The following is a 19564-nucleotide window of genomic DNA, read 5'->3' as shown; positions in this document are numbered from 1 at the left end:
GGTATATAGTGAATACTCACTCACTCATGATCACACTACCAACAATTTTAGTGCAAACTGGTTCATCTTTCCAATCTTTGGTTAAGAATGGGCATTAGGAACACAAATCCAAAACCGTGTATCCAAAAATTAGATCGATAATAATGAAGATGATTGGAACATATTTATATTATATTATCATTGATTTAATGGTTATCTTGATTCAAGACCTCCATCTTAGTTCAAGATACTGTTTCTAGGTTAAAGGAATTCATTCTTGAACACAGACAGGTATTCCTACAACAAGAACCTCACTCTTAGTGCAAGAAACTCATTCTAGGTGTAAGAAATTCATTCTTGAGGTCAGAAAGGTATTCCTATTTCAAGAACCTCGCTCTCAGTGGAAGAAACTCATTCTAGGTGTAAGAAATTCATTTTTGAGGACAGAAAGGTATTCCTATTACAAGAACCTCACTCTCAATGGAAGAAACTCATTCTAAGTGTAAGAAATTCATTCTTGAGGACAGAAAGGTATTCCCTGTACAAGAACAACACTCTGAATGCAAGCAACTCATTCTAGGTGTAAGAAATTTAGTCTTGAGTACAGAAGAAATAAGAAAAAGTCAGTGAGGACGTAAACTTTTTCTTAGAAATTTTTTCTCTGAATTTATATCGTAGATGAAAATTCTGTGCCAAAGAAGAGTCATAACAACAAGAAAATTTATCTAGAGGTTTCTAGTCACATATGTGTGAGAAAAAACAGCTTGGTAAGTGAAAAATATTCTAAGAAAAAGTTTACGTCCTCACTGACTTCTTATCCTTTCTTATTCTTGCACAGAGAATAATTTTCTTTCTGGAAGATAACTTTTCTTCGACGAAGAAAAAACAAGAAAGACTAATTTCTAGCGTTTGACGTAGTCATTAGCGTGAAATTGAGTTTCTGCATTAACACATTGTGTGTTTGAGCTGTACACAGGTGACTGTTGATTAATGAGCACAGGTGGAGAGCAGGTGCTAGGTGAGGATAAAGGGAGGACTGAAGATGTGATCTTCATTCGAGGCCTTGCTACCAGGCACGAGGGCACCATCGAAGGATTTCTCGAGTTGATCGTTGTTTTATTTTATTTTTAAATCCCGGAGGAGATATTGTTTGCATTGGGCTCTGGTGTACGTCCCCTACTTTTTTTGGCCTTGTCACTAAAGCAAGGTTTTTTTAGGGGTTGCGTAGCCGGCAAACAATGTAGTCAGTTGACTAATTCGCCGTTTGTCGAGTTCCTTTATGTTTCGACCGTTGTTACAGTAATCTTTCGGCAAGTTTTGTTTGTATTGAGTCGAGTGTTCTAGACTGTCTAGGCACACGATGACAGTGTAATAAATGTTCATTGGATTCATTAAACTCCGTGCTGTGCCCGGCTCCCCCCTAAACAGTGTGTGGTGTTTGACTGTTTGCATCTTGGGGGGATAGCGAGGATAGTTTAATGCAGAAATGCCATTTTTTGTAGTGCAGTCCCTCACTTTCGCTTATTAGCTCAGTCTGCCGTAGAGGCAGCATAGTGTTCAGTAAAGGTTATCCACCGCTGGCGAATACTAGATTCATTTTCATTCCTCTACAACTTCTACTTTCAATCTTTGACTTTGATTTGATTTGATTTTGGAATTCTTTGACATCACTATCGTTTTCCAGTGTTTTTTTTTTTTTGGCAATATATGATCATTTTGTAGCCGCTTTTTACGATTCGAAAACGTTCTTTTTTTTCAAAGGATGCGCGCGCACGCGGATGTCATCCATATGAACAAATCAACATGGGCTGATTTGAAAATACTTGAACATTTAATTGTGAATACAAACTGAAATGATTTGACTGCCAATTTTATGTACATAATGTAATTATACCAGTAATGCAATGTTTTTATTTGTTAATAATTCAATGTAGAATAGGTCAAGCACTTTGACTTGACTTCTTGGTTTGTTGCTGTTTCGAATGTTTCCAAGAAATAATCACAGATGTAATCTCAGCTATTTTTAAAACTGCATGAGTGTGTCTTACCCAGATTGTTGGTAATGTTCGGGTATCAGCGTTATATTTCGATTGGATTGACAGAGGTCACGGTGGTGGTTGGTAGGAGAGGGAACGAAGTATTTTTGTGGGCTATGCACTGAGAGCACATGAAGGGACCATCAACCAATTTTTCGTCAAGTTTGAAATTTCCATTGAATGATGAATACTTGATAAAGTAATAAGCACTTGCTGTCATACTAAGGACTATGGTTGTTTCAGTACTGTGGATAACGCACAAACCGTCTTTGGGTTGATCCCCTCATCACCCCCCCCCCCCATCCGCCCCCCTCCCTCAACTTAACCTGGCTTCCCAGATATACAAATGAGCCACTGAAACTATTTTCTCGGTAAACACCTACGGGCTAATTTACACACGCCGTGAAAGATACACAATGGCGGGGTCATGTGTGAGCAATGCTCAGATATTTGAACCATGAGCTTGTTTACTCTGTTCACAAATAATGAACAAAAGCAGTATTTCACATTGACTCAACGTTACCACAAAACCACATTACATGCGTGATATTACTAAGACCATTCGATGTGTTTTGTACACAAACACGAAGTTCTTTGGTTATATAGATGCTTTATTCAGGAATTGATACATACAGAAATTAAAACAGCATTGCAGCCAATTTAATCAGAAAAATAAATTCTAATATCACGAAGCATTCATTTCTGTGAATATAACTTTGACCCCTTGCAGTTAAGAGTCTGACGTGACTCATTCATCCGTTTATAGGTCTGTATTTTACTTGAAAAACTAGTTGGTTCGGCGGGAACCTTTCCACCAATGACTGACGAGCATGGTAGGGATGAATTTCAATCTAGATGTTTTCTTCTAGTAAGTCAATTGCCTGCTGCTATTTGATCCCTTTTGGATTACAATGTGACAGCAGTGGTGCTGGCGTGAGCTATATCCATGCCGTTTAGGTTATGTTGAATGAATGTGTAGTAATTTACAAATAGGAAACACTTGTATTATGCAAATCGTAAAGACCAAACTTTTGAAATGGCGCCTTTACAGGTATGGTGTCATATTTGGCATATTGCCAAAGATGGTTGCGTTTCCATTGTTCGCAAAGGTACGCATGTTGTGGTTCTTCTTTCATTTTTACGCTCAGTTTAACGACTAGTATCGAGATACAGATAATCTTTTGTTAACGTAGCGTGTTCTCAAATATGCTGTGCGTCTTACCGAAGATTCTCAAACAGTTGCACGGTAAGAGTAACTTCGAAGCTCAGGAAGAATCTTAGAATGACCTGTAGTAGTCAGTAATTTAAATTACTTCAGTTGAAACTCTGCCCAAAGCGGAACTTGTCTTTAAGACTTCCGAAAATTGAATAACTTCCGACGTAAAGAAGCTTTGTTTCACTGGATAAATCGGGCTAGAGTACAAAAATGGGATTGCCAGTCATTCAAATAACTATTTTGTCAATCGCTACCATTTTGTTGGCCGTTCAAATGAGATCTGCCAAGTTGCAAGTTATCGACGAGATAGGAGTGCTACAAACAAGACTTGGAAGGAATATATTGTCTGTTGACGACAAGGTGAATTATGTGATCAAACCGTCTGATACCAACGCCGTGGTCAACGGCAGTTCGACTCTTTACTGCAAAGTGACTAAAACGTCAGTAATATGGTTTGGACCCCCGAATTACCACGTCCGGACCGAGAGCAGACGCTCTGGACACCCGAGGTATTCTGTGGTAGGTGGCGAGGGAGAGTACAACCTGTTTATAAACCCTGTACAACAAGAAGACGAGGGGATGTTTCGCTGTTGGGTGGGGATGCTCAGTGGCGAACCGGCGGAGGCCATGTTGACAGTACTCAGTGAGTGACAGTTTTTATCCTTGAGTAGATCTAAAATTCATACTTATTTCAGATATAGGAACATAATCTAAGGATAGATACTCAAAATAAGTAATGATTTTTTGAGAACTATTACACCTAATTTGCGCTTTTACGTATCTGAAGGTCTTTTGAACAAGATGAAACTGTTATACACAACACTATCAGCATCATCATGATATCATTTTTATCATTATTGGGCAAGAACAAAGATTAGAATTTGATACTGTATTAGTTTGACGTTAAAGGGAATGCAAAATAGTGTAAATAATTGCAAATGGTATTTACACTGCCACAGGCAACTTTGAGAAGCTTCAGACACCAAAACTGACAATCCATTTATAGTGTAGGCGTTGGTTGGCTGTCTCGAAAACAATGTTCAAATTGTGCCAAACTTTGCCCGCACAATGAACAATGGGATCGCTTATGGATTGACAGAAATGTCAATAGAAACCACAAACTTGTTTAGGACATCGTCGTGAAACGGGTTCAAAAAGGTCGAATCACAGGGAGGTCGCAAAACAATGTTCAGGTAGCATTCAACTTTAACCTTTCGCTGAGAACGTTGGGATTGTTTACTGTCAGACGTGAGAACCTGACTTTGAAGTTTGCTAACTCTCTTTTAACATCGAACCAATACCGTCACCTCCTGCCGCCTAACAGACAGAGTATCAGTGGCAGACAGACTCGTTCCTAAAAAAACCTGGACTTATTGTTCTGTAGAACTGAACGGTACAGGAATAGTGCTGTCCCCTATATGACACGTATGTTAAATCACTAATCGTGCAATTGACATCTGTACTTGGACAATATCGCTCCGATTTCCACTAGTTTTTAAATGCCTCTTAATTTGCTATAGCTGACTTTTCAATTTGCAAGCTGGATTCGAATGTTGATTTTAAATGTATATTTTGACTCAATGTATTTGTGGACTGTAGAGCAAGTTCGTCTATTAGTATCCAAATATTTTAATGAATTATCAAGTTGTTGTTTTTACTGCCCTATAAATTGTAATGGCCGAGCTCCAATTCAGCCAATGGGCTGCCATTGTTCGTGACATGTGAATCAATCAATAAACCATTACTACTACTTCTACTACTACTACTACTGTCTAGAGACATGACAGAGGTGACAATTAAACCCACATACTTGTTTTGCCCTCTATGGTGAGACAGCTTTGCAAAGTTTAGGGGTGAGGTGGGTAAACCTTCGTAGCATTTAAGTTGGTACAGTGCCAAATTGACGGCTGCACTGAAAGGGAAAGAGGCAATGTGAAAAAACGCGTCATTGTTCAAAATATGGCCGAAGTAAACAACTACACTTGCTTTTCGTTTGTAAGTATTCAGACGAAAGGTTCAGAGACATCTAACTCTAGCTATCACAAGGGTTGATAGAAGTAGAAATAAAATTGTCAACAAGACCCTGATGGTCCATATAGGTGTCCCAGCAGTACAATATCGGTGTGTTGTATCGGTAAATTATACCCTTGACGTGTGTAAGTCTGTAAAAAAAATAGCAGTCTCAAGTCCAATCTAATTCTTATCATTTCCAGCCCAGGCAGGAGCCCCAGTCATCACTGGTTATAGTAATCCTGTCAGAGAGGGAGACACACTGACGATATCTTGTACTAGCCATGGCGGTGACCCTTTACCAACCTTGTCATGGTCCCTAAGTTCAGCTTCATTGGAGGCAGACCCTCTTTCTACAGATGACAACGAGATACGAACGACTCTTAGAATTAAACGAGAACATAATGGCCAAGTTGTTACATGTACAGCATCGCAGTCAGGATACCCCAATCTGCTACGTCCACAGACTACACAGATAACATTGGAAGTGCAATGTGAGTATACTTTAATTCCAAGTCATCGTCTGTTTGCTTGTATGGTATTCTACTATAAAATGGATTACAACATGAATTTCAGAAAAGTTGTTTACTTGTGTATAGTGTAAGGAAAATGACCAATAGGTGATAATCTGCCCCCCTATCCCCTTTAATGGTGATCCTCTCTTTGTACATTTAGATGCTCCATTGGTTAGCATCACTACAACGTCCCCTGAAGTGACAAAAGATGGGACAACTATACAAGTGATTGAAGGGAAAACCGTGACAATAAGATGCAACGTGGAAAGCAACCCACTATCGAATATAAGTTGGGAAGGTCCAAGGGGCGTGTCCTTACCGGGAAACGAGCCTGAAGTCCACATCAGCGCCATCACAAGGAACCAAAACGGGACCTTCACTTGTACTGCTACCAACTCCATTGCCTCTAAAGCTTACAGGACGACTGTGGAGGTTCTTTGTAAGTTCTGAAAAATTAATGAATTAAAATGTTTCTTTCACTTTTCTTACCTTTGTACTGCAATAGTATTTTGGTCTTTTGGATAACTGAGAACCTGATTGATCTGGATACGTCGGCTTTAGGTGTAACGTTCATACGAGGTCACAGTTGGTTGAAAGTCGGTACCTGCTCCCGTCTCTGTTCAAGACATGTTGACCGGGGTCTTGAGTCCTGATTATATGGCTCCTTTAACTCCCCTTTAATTTTGTGTTATCTACCAACACAGATTACATGCTCGTGCAGTTATATGTCACGGATGTTTTCATTCATCAGCAACGAAATACGAACAATTAGATCCTTCGACGAATAAGTGTCTATTTTCTTCATATCAGATCCACCCAAAATCCTGACCACTGTTCAGCACGCAAGAGTGACGGTTGGAGACAAGCTAACTCTTAAATGCCTGGCCGAAGGGAATCCAGCTCCAACCATTATTTGGTTAAACAGTAGTAACAGTGATCGTCTGCCCAACCCATTGGTAATTCCCATCGCGAAATACTCCATGACTGGTAAATACATCTGTATCGCCGGTTCCAATCGGTTTGATAGGCTGGATGAAAAGGAAGTCTTTATCGAAGTTACAGGTAGGTGGTTAATACATTTAAAGAAAAATGCATCTCAAGCTTCCCTCGGCCAATCAATCAATGCATTGCACATTTTGGCAAAAGTTGAAAAACTGTTGCTTTCTGGTGGGTGTAAAAATATGTGTCCATAGTCGGGGAGAGCAGGTCGTGGTATAGGATGTGTGGTGTACAATGCCAGGTGTTCATAACACACACATTTTAACTGTATCATAGATTATTGTCCATTGGCAAGCTTCCAATTTCATTGGGAACAGGCAAAAACTGATCTTGAACTATTGGACATCTGGCCAGTCTTTCAAGGATATAATCATCAGAGTTATATAACTGTATGTTACACTGCAATGCCTTCTATGACTTAACGATGTCATGTTAACTTTCATTCCATTTAGGTAAGCCAGTCATCGTTTCTAGTAGTAACATAGTACACGCAGAGGTCGGATCAGGAGCAGGGTTGAGATGCAATGTGGAGGTAGATCCACCCATCAACAGGTCGTACTGGTCATGGACGGAATCAGATGGAAACAGAACCATTCTTTGGGGCAACAACACCAAAGACAGGTTCAATTTTTTGCAACTATGTCGTGGAACTGCTACTAACATGGCCTCTACCATGCTCCGCGGATGGCTGGAAAAATAATAGAAATTGGTCAAATAGAGTGAATATTATGAAGGGAGTCGGCTACGGAGAGAGGGTACAATATGCCATCTGTACCCCTATTGCACACTTAACTCCTCTTGCATGTTTTTTTTTCTGTCGATTCAATGGCCAATTTCTATTCTTTCCAGCCGCATCTGGAGCCTAGTAGAGGCTACTACAAACATACCTATAGCCATAGAAGAGTTGAAACTTACGATTGCGTTGAAAGAGTTGTTGAAAGAAGCTTGAGATGGTATCTCTTTGTGCCGAGCTAGGTTTTCAGCTTACCAGGTCATCTCAACCAGAGGAATCACCATGTTACTTGCTATAGACAACATTATGCAAATCGACTTCAGGCATTACAAGTGCACAGCTGCAAACAGAATTGGACAGGACAATAGGACACTGAAGTTACAACCCAGAAATGGTAACTTGTACAGATTTATTACTGTTGGCTCTCACTTTTGAAGTAGTTCACCATATTCTTTTGCTTAGCCTTTTTTATCCTTTTTTCCTGTCTCTTTTTTTTTGCATTATTTGCAATTGAAGCATCATGTGAAGCATCATCATGCTTCACCTCAATTTAGCATGACTGCTTTACCTTTTTTGCAATTGAATTGACATCTTCTGATTAGAAATAATTGTGTATAATAAGTCGAGTATTATTGCAAAAATTATTTCACATTAAACAACTTTTGTCCTTTATTATTCCCTTAACAGGAATTGCCAGCCTCTCCCTACCCCTGCTAGTTGGTTTAGGATGTAGTGCCTGCGTAGTCTGCCTTCCTCTGGTATACTTCATTAAGAGATATTGTCATTTGGTAAGGATTTAACCTGACATTGCTTGTGAACTATTCCCATAGCCCATGAATTGTCTTGAGATACATTTGGCTTAGAGAAGGGACTATGACTTTGTTCCATATCTACCTCAACAGGGGAGAACGATAGAGAACAATGACCAGGTCGAGATAGATTCAGTCGAGCTGCAACTACTTAATGGAGCTACAAATGGCCATGTCGTCAGATTGCACAGCGGGGATGTGTCCGAATTGTCAAATAACCTTCAAAACCACCCAGTCAGAAATGGAACAATGGAGGTAAGATAATCACACTAGAAAGTTCAATGTACACTCTGCAATTACAAGGTATTGCCTTCTGGATGTGGTATGCTGTGTGCGTTTGATAGACTTTTTGTCATTGTCAATTCTAATCATTAGTATTCAATGTAAAGCATACATATCATAAATGGTCTTTTTTCTTCTGTGATATACAGTTGCAAGATCCAAGTCCTCCACAACATGAAACGAGCCATTTGGACATTCAAAGACAACCGGAGGAGACCTGGCAGAATTCAGACATCTATGCCCAGTCTGAGGTACTATCAGGAATGTTGCTTAGTTCTAGGCGGTAAATAATGCCATAAATACCTTAATCATACTGCAGTTAAACGTAGTGTATAGCGAAAGTGTTGTACGCAAACCTGCGCTGCCTACCAAGTGGACAAAATATGGAATTCCAATACCGTCATAATGGCCAAAGTGCTGACCACCCAATGGGTGGGTGGAGGTTCAAGTCAATCTCAAAATGGGGGTGGCAACTCTAGGACGGTTTCATGCGTTATCCGTACAGAGCACCGTGGCAGAATGGTAGCAATCAAACAAGTCTATCTTTAAGAAATATACCATGATTACGTTTTGTTTCAGAGTCAACTGCTACACGGAAACGAAGACATCATAAACCATGATAGAGACAGAAACAACCATCTCACGGCATCACATACGAGAATTGCAGCTAATAGACAGGACATGGAGTTCGAAGCAGACCAAATAACATTACTAGGAGAACTAGGGGAGGGGCAGTTTGGGAAAGTGTACAAGGCAAAAGCACACTTTGTCAACGACTACCAAGGGTCGATGTTCGTCGCAGTGAAAACTGTTAAAGGTAAAATTTTTAAGATGATTGGCACTTGTGCCTTGTAATTATTTTGCTAGACATATATATATATATATATATATAAACTAAGTGGAGGACTAGCGCATCAAAATAAATAAGCTAAATAAATCTTCCACTGTGTGAGATAAACAAAGTCCAACTGAGGCAATTAATGCGGTATGGGTGGGAGGCGCTGCCACTAATACAAACGAAACTATTAATATTCATGTTCATTCTAATTCAAAGCCCATGCCTCATCTGAAGTTCAAGACGACATGTTGAAGGAGCTCAAAATGATGATGCGGCTTCTGGACTCTCACCCAAATGTCGTCACACTGCTGGGGTACTGTACAAAATCAGGTAATTCACATTCAGTATGACTGTACATTCAACCTAGCTTTAGGATTACACACACAAAAGCTCCTAAATCGCTATTTCGGAGTACGATTCAATAGTACTGTATACGTGTGTAATCAACCTTCATTGCTACGTGTGTCAGGCTTGGGTACTACGCAAATAACTCATTTCCTCTGGATTACATATTTCTTTGCAGATGCTTCAATAATGATGACTTACAATTTCCATGATGCGAACGCTATAGCTACGTTTTAATATCCTTCCAGATCCGGTCATGCTGGTAGTTGAGTACGTGCCCAACGGTGATCTGTTGTCATTTCTGAGAAAAGACCGGACCACCAGGAACGTGACGTACAAAAACCTCCACACGGAGAGCAGGACCCTGCAGAACACAGACCTCATTTCATTCGCCTGGCAGGTGTCAAAGGGGATGTGTTACCTAGCATCTATGCAGGTACATTGTTTAATGTTAAAATGCTAAATGATATAACTTCTATTTCGATAGTGACTTAACTAAGGCCCAATTTACATTTGTCATTTTAACTGTAATATTACACATGGTAGTCTACGAGGTTGCTTTAATCGAATGTTCCATGTCTAGTGCATACACAGAGATCTTGCAGCAAGGAACGTTCTAGTCGGAGAGCACAAGACATGCAAAGTATCGGACTTTGGTCTGGCGAGGGAAGGACCTGAATACAAGAAACTGAAAGATGTAAGTTACATGTAACTTGCATACCGAGCAGCTATCGATGAATACAAATCACATTTCGTAGCATAGCCATCAATACATTGTATATTTGAAGTTCCAAAGGAAGCTGCAAGGTAGTTGATCTATTTTGCAGGGGTGAGCATGTCGACCCACAGTGTCATGTTTTGTTGCTTTATTCTTAACACAGTGCAAAGGATCGTAGACGAAATAACATCTGTTGATAAACTAGCAGATACTAGTGGGAATGTTTCCTCCTTGGCGAAGTTGACATCGTAATTACTTTGAACATCAGGAAAAACTGAATAACTGATGCTGGATATCCGAATATATTATGAGATTCACAGCATGTGTGTGGCAACCATGATGGCAATAATGGAAGAGTGCATTCTATGATATCACTTTTCCCTTGACAGTCACCACTACCCCTGCGCTGGATGGCTCCAGAGACACTGTCCATAGAGAGGTTTTACACGACAAAAAGCGACGTGTGGTCCTTTGGTGTGCTGCTTTACGAAATTGTGACATTAGGTATGTATACATTTTGTCTTCAAAGGGCTTTAGGATTTGCTTGTCTCATTTGTCTCATTGTCCTTTGCCGTCTTTGTCAGCATACAAATTTTCTATGGCTCATCTAGTAAGGTCACCATTTTGTTACTCATCTTTTTGTTACTCGTAGGTTCTACACCGTACCCCACCATGACAGCCCTGCAAGCTGCGGACAAGGTTCAAAGAGGACTAAAATTACAAAAGCCAACGCATTGTACAGACGATCTGTAAGTTTATCAATACCATGCATAAGCGACTTTCTTACAAAAAAATCTAAAACTAGCTGCTTTATGTGATGAGAGAGGTAGTGCTAAAATGCTTGTAAGGTATATATTCAACAGGATGAACCTAGTGCCCAGGTGAAACATTTGTTGGCATCCATGTTGGCGTGTGATTATCTATTTGCCCCCTTTCCTTTTTTCATAGATATTTCATCATGGAAAACTGCTGGCATTTTCTACCCGACGAGAGACCTCCATTCTCAGAGCTCTCGGCCGCTTTATCGCGGTTGATAATGGACGAGAAGGTTTGTGTTACTGTTTGTAAGCTGTTTTGTTCAGACATAACAGTCCTCACTTGTTTGGCTGGAGATGTGTTTGTTCAATATGCCACCCTAACTACAACCTTGTAGTTATGGAAAGCGCACATGAATACTGGTAGTAATATAACCGGTACTATTTTAGACCCACAAGTCTTAACCCTCAAACCACCGTATGGGGTCAAAACTGACCCCAGGCGTATATCAACATGTGCCAATTTGACATTTCGAGTCGAAAACAAAATTCCTTCTATGAATTTGTTTCTATATATGTCTTATAGCTTCTCACAAGTTTTTACCGAGATTGGCTCATTGTTGATTAAGTTATCCTAGAAAGTTTACGCATGGTCCAGTGGGGTCAAAACTGACCCCAGCAAAATCTGCACTCATATTCCCTATTGTTTGATACTTGTCATCTAGTAACATGTATGATAAGGGTTATCATGATCATAGTTACAAAATATGATTTTGTAGAAACGTGAAAAAAAAAACAATTTTTTTAAATGAACGTAAAGATTAATGAAATTATGACGTATTATGACGTCATTTATGTGATTTTATTGACGAAAACCAACAAATTGGGTATTTTCATATAATTTAAAGGTGCACGATAAAACTTAAATAGAAATTATGTACGATAAATCATAATATATCCAAAGACGTTATGTGTTGATGGCAACAGGTACGACGTCAAAATGACGTCATAAAAATTACATTCATATCAAGTTACACAAGCGAAATCCGCCATCTTGGTTCCGCCATCTTGAATTACTTTAAATGCATTTTTTCATCATATAACCTAATAACACAATAAAGATGGACCAAAACGTTTATATTAAGATTGTTTCTGTTTGAATAAACATGGTGATGATGAAATTTGAGGTTGAAATAGCCGGTTATAGCTAACCTAATTATATCGTCCGCCATCTTAGATTTTGACTGATGATGTAATCAAATATGCATAAATTATGAATAATAAATCATAAAAGTGATAGTCAATTCAATTGGTTGGTATTGATGTAAGAAAATTAGTGCAGTTTAAAAAGACAGCCCTAGAATCACATTGTAAAATCCAAAATTAGCGACTTTTTCCAAATATGGCTCTAAGAAACCGGTTGCCATAGCAACATGAAAACATTGATTAGATATTTCATTAAATTACAATTGTTGCCAACGAAATTTTAGCAAAGGTGACCAAGTTTGGTTGTTCTAGCGTAAGCCATTCACATGCTATATGACATCAAGTGTTGGCGCAGGCCCCAAAAGAGTCCTCTTGTCTGAATAGCTTTAGTTGCAAAAGACGATGTTCCCTATTTTTGCATAAATTATGATAATGAGCAGAAATTTTTCACACCTAATCATGTCAAACTGTCCCTTATAGATTACTTAAACTATACATAGTACAAACCACACTAATAGTCACCAATAAAGCTATATTTGTAGAAAACATTGTGGGGTCAGTTTTGACCCCATACGGTAAGATTAGTCGTAAAAAAGCTACGGTGGTTTGAGGGTTAAGGTTGCACACTAACAACTTGTTTCGTAATATATACATAAACAGATAAAATAAATGGTTTCAGATTTTCGATTTTGCTGAAGATATGCAAGAATATTAGTTACACAATTATAACTTATTAGATAGATGGCTGATGGTATTGTTTTATCATAATTGATTCCATAGGATCACATCATGCTGAATCAGTATGATGAGCATCAGTACGCCAACCTGGAACGGTCCGCTGTAGAGGTCTGCTAGTGACAGTAAATATACATATTGATATGGTTCTGTGAACGTTGTTACATGACATAGTCATTTCACCAAACAACACTGTACATATAGTAAACACATCAGGAATGTCGAATGGAAGAAAAGCCATTTTGCCTTTTCATGTTGTTACAAATGTACTGGGTTTTTTTTTCAAATCATTGCCAGTTTTAAGTAGTTTTAACCTTTAGTAAACCGAAGTAGCCGCGTAGCACCCCATTGTCTATTGCTTACAAAGTTAGGCATCAGGGAGAAGGTTGAAGCACATTTTTGCTAAGAAATTACTTCTTCTGAAACTTAATGCCATATAATACCATTACATATTTGAAGGTGAACGTTGTATTAAGCACTGTATGAAATTAGCATTGACAACGTGGTTTTCATTACAGACTGTATATGTAGACATGATCGATGGCCATGTGATTTACACACAAAGATGTCTAAATTTTGAGTAATGTATATTTTCAAATAGATGTCGTTCCATAGTACTGAAGCGCTACGTATCACATCGCCGTTGCTGAATCTAATATCAATATTGTACCTATCGGAATGCATTGCCATTTTCTATCATATTCACATGATGTTGCTTGCACATTTTTCAAACTTGGCTACTGCCCAACGATTGTACAATAATCCGTGTAGTTTACCAACAGCTATCATGACATAGTATATACTATATGATTATTCTCTAATGTTTCGTCGTTTAGAGGGTGTGAAATATTACACACAAAGAAAATTCGAACAAACCTTACAGTTGCTAGCGTGCTTTCAGGAAGCTTATCCCAAGTGCATATATTGTAATTAAATGCAATAACATCATTGTTTATATTCCCTGCAATTATATTATACAAGCTCCAATACTGCTTCACAACAGGTATTGCTAACATTGCAGTTCTATAGACACAAACGCAACGCTTACTATAAGTTAACGTTCTACTCTAAGCATAGCGAAGATAAAACATGTAACTAAAGAGAAGCCACGGTCGGACTGCGTTTCAGACCTTTGTTGATTGTTGAACTGATGCTGGTAGTTTCTTACTCTGGAAATGTACATTTCGTGTACACAGTGTCATAGCTGAATTCACCCATGGATCGAGTCTGTTGGCAAAGCGTAACATGGTAGTTAGCAGTCTATCATTTCAAAGGATCTTGTTTTGTTTTGACGATACGTTGAAATGTATTGCAGTGATGATGCCATAAAGTGTGTTTTTGAGGTGCAGAAATTAAGGAAAATGGCCAGAAAACTTGATTTGCCCGTTACCATGTCGACAATAAGTTTTGATCTAAAAGAAAGCTATTTTGAGTGGTTGTGGACCTATCGTATGATCCTTACGGACATTTACTCTTAACCCTCAAACACCCGAAACTATTTTTGCGACTAAAATGACCGAACGGGGCCAAAAATGACCCCAAAATGTTTTGTACAGTAAAATCTCCTTTTTCACTTTTTTGCCGATTGTTATCCGTACGTTGCTTCATCAATGTTAGAGGAATGTTTTGGCATGTTTAGGTATGAATAATTCCCATTCATTATCATAATTTATGCAAGATCGGGGGCCAAGTCTTGAACTATTCCTATTTAGACCGGGAGGGGATTTTTGAGGCCCACGCCATGTTGCATAACTAATGAATGGCTTACGTGAGAGCCACCAAACCTGGTGACTTTTCATAGAATGTCCTTAACAAAAATTTCAAATTAATAAAGTAAGTTCATCGTTTTTCGTGTTGCCATGGCAACGGGTTTTTGACAGGCATATTTTACAAAATCTGCTAATTTCAGTTCAAACAATGACGTTTCGAAGCTTTGTTGGTACGCCAAATGTATTTGATTACTTTATCATCTTATGTAATCCAATGTAACTGTTATTATTAAACATTGATACTTTATGCTGATTTGATGACGTCATCGGTCAAAATCCAAGATGGCTGATAGAATCAATTTACGTCATATAACGTCATTATGACATGAAATTTGTTATGGTAATATTAATTCACATGTGCATCATCCTCTGAAAATTTGATGGTCATACAATAAGTAGTTTAGGAGTTACAGAGGGCAGGTCTCAAAAACAGCACATGCATTATTACCTTCGCCGTGAAGGTTATGCCTTCGCGGGAAGGTTATGTTATCGGTTACGCCAGCTGTGGGGTGGGTCCGTATGTATGTCAAGATCATAACTCGAGAAAACTTTGATTGATCTTTCTGATTTTTGGTAGGTAAGTGTCGGTTGTGGAAATGAAGGTCAAGTTCGAAAAGAGTTTACCTTGCATTTTCCTACTGTGCCCCAGTGGACTTTTTATGTTAGTGTGTTTGTATGTTGACAACATAACTCGAGGAACTGTTGATGGATCTGCATGTGGTACTGCAGCGGGCTGTTTATGTATGCGTATCTGCTTGTAGACAGGATAACTCGAGAAGCTGTCGATGGCTGCGCATGATATTTTGTGAATATGTAGATTTATTAAAGGGGAAGGTCAAGTTCGATGATGGGCCTCCTAGGGGGTACTTTGGGTGCTGTAGTGTAGCTTCAAATTTGAGATCAAATTTTCTTCAAATGCTACGGTCATGATTTGTGTGTGGTAGATAGTCCATGCCACATGAAGTATGAAGTAAGTTGTGTACGTTTGGGCCCTATAACGGCTTGTTTGGAGCTGCAGCGGGTGTTTTTAATTTATTTGTTTTGACCTTTGGACATGAATAACTAGAATTATGGTCTTGATTTATGGTATGTAGATATCTTGATTAATGCTTTACATAAACGAATACTCATTATGCAAATCAGGAGCTCATTTGCGTAATTAGCAAGGAAAGTTTATAAATTTGCTGCCTTTCAAAATATGACTCTCAAACATGTGACATTTATAGCTGAAAAAGAGAGAGGTATCGATAGATACCAATGATGTTAATAGCTACCTATTTTGCATAATTAATTAGAAAATGCTAATTGAAAATACCACAATAGTAAATGATTGGAATTTCATTCTTGTCTCATTAGGAAGCTAAGTAAAGGTGAACAATATGAGACAAAAATCATGCATGACAAGGCCTCATTAACATAATTTATAAGGAAATATCTACAATGGGCTTAAGCTTCTTACTGAAGGACCTGATTTCGGGGACACCGAGGCCAGCTGGGATTTGGGCTGCTGTTTATTCAAACTAAAAATTTGAAATAGGTCACGTAAACATTCTAGACACATACATATATTTACAAGGGGATTAAGCCTCCTTGATGCATACTAGTCTTATTCCAGGACAAATGATATCGAAAGTCTTATAACCTCCTTGATGCAAGCAAACGATTCTCGGAGTGGAGTGTTTTTCTCCTCCTCCCGTGGACAGAAAATAAAATGAAAATAAAGATCGATAATCGTTCAGGCAGTGCTATAACTTTATCCGAAAGTCAATACTAAAGAACCACACTATCAAATGGATGCAAAAAAGCCTTTCCTGACATTTCCTTTGACTGTCAACCTGCAGAGGCAAGGTTAGATGCAGTTCAAAGTTGTTCGAACTGTGTTTTAGAGCCAGGCGCGAGTTAGTCACCGGGCAGAGATGCGGCGAAGCCATCCTGGCATTTGATAAACGTTAGGAAGGCGGCGATCATGTGATAATGGGGGTCATGTGTGACGTCAAGCGGGCCAGGTCGTGTGGTGGGCATGGGAGAGGGGACCTATGCAACAACATGTTAGCTTCCTATTTCCATGTAGGAACTATAGATCAGACTTTCCAAACTGGTCGATTTGTTAGCGTTACTAATGCTACGGTCACAATTGCGCCGGTGCCTATCGGGGATGTAGCCCCGGCCGGGCTCTGACGTCTGGGGGGCACCGGCTGTCGTGGTCACAATTAGAAGTTTGCTTCACGCCCTGCTGGGGTCCCGGGGTGCTCCGGTGGGCACTCGGTGGAATTTTGTTTGGAAGTTTGTCACCTTCGTTGGCAGGTATCCGACAGGTACCCGTCAGTTGCTCTGACTGTGCCTTGTAGTGACCCCTGTGGGGTCCGACAGGGCCCTGCCGAATGCCCCGCGAAAGACGGTCGGGCATTAGGCAGGTGCCTGGTGGGCACACGTCATATCTCGAGGCTAGAGCTCAAAAAGAAACACGATATACGACGTTCACGTTCTAGTTCTGCTCACCTAATCTGTAATGTCACGCTTGACCCGTCTTACGAATTCGAAGTACACACATTATTCTGTGCATTTGGTTCGTAACAGAACAATACTTTATTCTATGCTCTTTGCCGATAACACCAGCATATTCCTTTCCCACAAAAACTTTGATTCTCTGATACAACTGGCTAATCAAGATGTGTAAAGTACATGTACATTGTTTGAAGCAAATACATTGCCAACAAATTGCCTTATTTTCTGTAGTAAAGATAAAAGTCATGATACCAATAAAGGAAAAAATATTCTTACAGTGATTGTTCTTATAGCTCTTGGGAGAACTCGTGTAGGTATAGGCCTGGGTTTGTTTCAAATTTTGAAAGAGAATAACTCAAGAAGGTGATGACGGATCGTCATGATTTGTAGGGATGTACATAGCTTGAGTGATGATATCCATGATCGTATAAGAATCATGTAACATGTAACTGAGAAAGAGAAGAATATTGATATTTATCAATTATGCAAATGAAGACCAAATTTGCATAATTAATGACGAAATACTATAATTCCAGAGTGGTAAATGATGGGGATTTCATTCTTGTGGCATTCGGAAGATAATCAAATGTGGACGTTATCAGACATAAATCATAAGACATATTTACATAACATATGAGGAAATGCTACAATGGCCTTCTTTGCTAAGATTTTACTTTAATGCTGTGTTATGTGTAGAGAAAAGGATCACTTGAAATTTATGCAAATGAGGACTTTATTTACATACTGAGTGATAAGCATTCGCTCGAAAAGGCTAACATCAGTCGGCGAAGCTGAGGTCGCGGAACTCTAGTTGATATTAATTTGGATCGCGTTAGTTTCGACTTTTGTCCTGATCTCTGTCCGACCCCTCCCTGCATCGTATTTTTATATCCAAGAAAGTCGAATTTTGTAATGCCTTTTTCACGGCAGCATACACCTTCTTCCAATAAGAAATATGATAATCTTTCATCGCTAGAAATGTGACGTCTGCTTCAGGGGTTATGATAGTGATAATTACAGAACAAACCGAACTATCTTGTTCTTGTTTACTCGGGCCATGTTTGTCATCTCACGCTTAAGCTTTGTGACCAACACCGGAATGAGTTTTGAGTGAAATAGGTACAGAAGTTAACCAAAGAAGTTCAGACCTCAATCGTGCAGAAAGTCGATTGTTGTAGATGCTCTTTCGCCGCTACCCAAGGCAAAGGCATCAACCTTTATTTCTGTTTCAGAGAAGGTAAGTGTAGCCCTAACTGCGCGGGTAAGACCAGGGATAGGGGGCGGTAGGGCCACGACTACTTGTCCACATTTTGTGACACCCTCGTCATCACAGAACTGCACTTCTTGTCATTTGGCTCTGAATATTTCAATGCATATGACCGGCGAAAATAGAGAGGCTGGAGAAAAGACGTGCTCCGTAACCTCACCCACCGCCACTAACTGCCCTGCCTCGACAAACTTTTCGAACACTTTTGTGCACATTAACTTGCCGTCAATCAATTTCATCCGTCTCTCTGGGTGGTGCTCTGGCTCAAATGGCACACATACCCCCGTTCCATAGGTGTACTTTCTGGTCGCTATGGAAGAAGGGTTGTGGCCAAACATAACCGCACCTTTGATTGTGGACAGTCCGCAATCCTCGGGTACAAGAACAGTGCACGGACCCTGAAACTTTTCTTTAACTGCGTGCTGCAGTATACGCGATTCGGAAAAGCCGCCCACCATGAACATATACTTGAGGGGAGAAATATCTTCCTGTTTTAGAAGTTGGTCGAGATGAGCAAGTATTGAGTCAATAACTGGTGTGAAAAACGATTTCATCAGTGCGTGGCTTATTCGAATCATTCCATTGCTGAACGTGACCTCCTCTGAACCAAAATGCTTTATAGCCTGTGGCACTTCACATCCCTCCTTTTGGTCGCGGTAAAACTGAAAAAAAAGCTGTACCCAAAGTGAACTGCCACTACCTCGGAATCGCCGGTACCAGTACATCAATATTCTTCCTTTTCTTCTTCCACATAAAATCGTTCCACGTAGTTCAAAGATGAAACTTAAGGACCATGTTGTTAAGATCCAGAATCCTGCGTTGCTAATTTGACAGGATGCCCGCCACG

General features: G+C 39.5%; 1 protein-coding gene across 1 annotated transcript; it reads left to right on the top strand.

Moving 5' to 3' along the window:
- The first annotated feature begins 2699 nt into the window (after positions 1 to 2699).
- On the top strand, positions 2700 to 13992 carry LOC136432333 (fibroblast growth factor receptor 4-like). The gene is made up of 17 exons (XM_066423523.1): positions 2700 to 3874; positions 5445 to 5735; positions 5917 to 6195; positions 6567 to 6818; positions 7208 to 7376; positions 7731 to 7882; positions 8176 to 8276; positions 8391 to 8552; positions 8729 to 8830; positions 9159 to 9396; positions 9634 to 9747; positions 10011 to 10198; positions 10346 to 10459; positions 10870 to 10984; positions 11133 to 11229; positions 11429 to 11528; positions 13222 to 13992. Exons 1-17 carry the CDS (start codon positions 3442 to 3444, stop codon positions 13294 to 13296), a joined length of 2982 nt encoding a protein of 993 aa, XP_066279620.1. The 5' UTR covers positions 2700 to 3441; the 3' UTR covers positions 13297 to 13992.
- The last annotated feature ends 5572 nt before the right edge of the window (positions 13993 to 19564 follow it).

Source organism: Branchiostoma lanceolatum, chromosome 4 (assembly GCF_035083965.1).
Source record: "Branchiostoma lanceolatum isolate klBraLanc5 chromosome 4, klBraLanc5.hap2, whole genome shotgun sequence".
NCBI lineage: Eukaryota > Metazoa > Chordata > Leptocardii > Amphioxiformes > Branchiostomatidae > Branchiostoma > Branchiostoma lanceolatum.
Note: the sequence above shows the minus strand (reverse complement) of the source record. Positions and strands in the feature narration are given on the sequence as shown.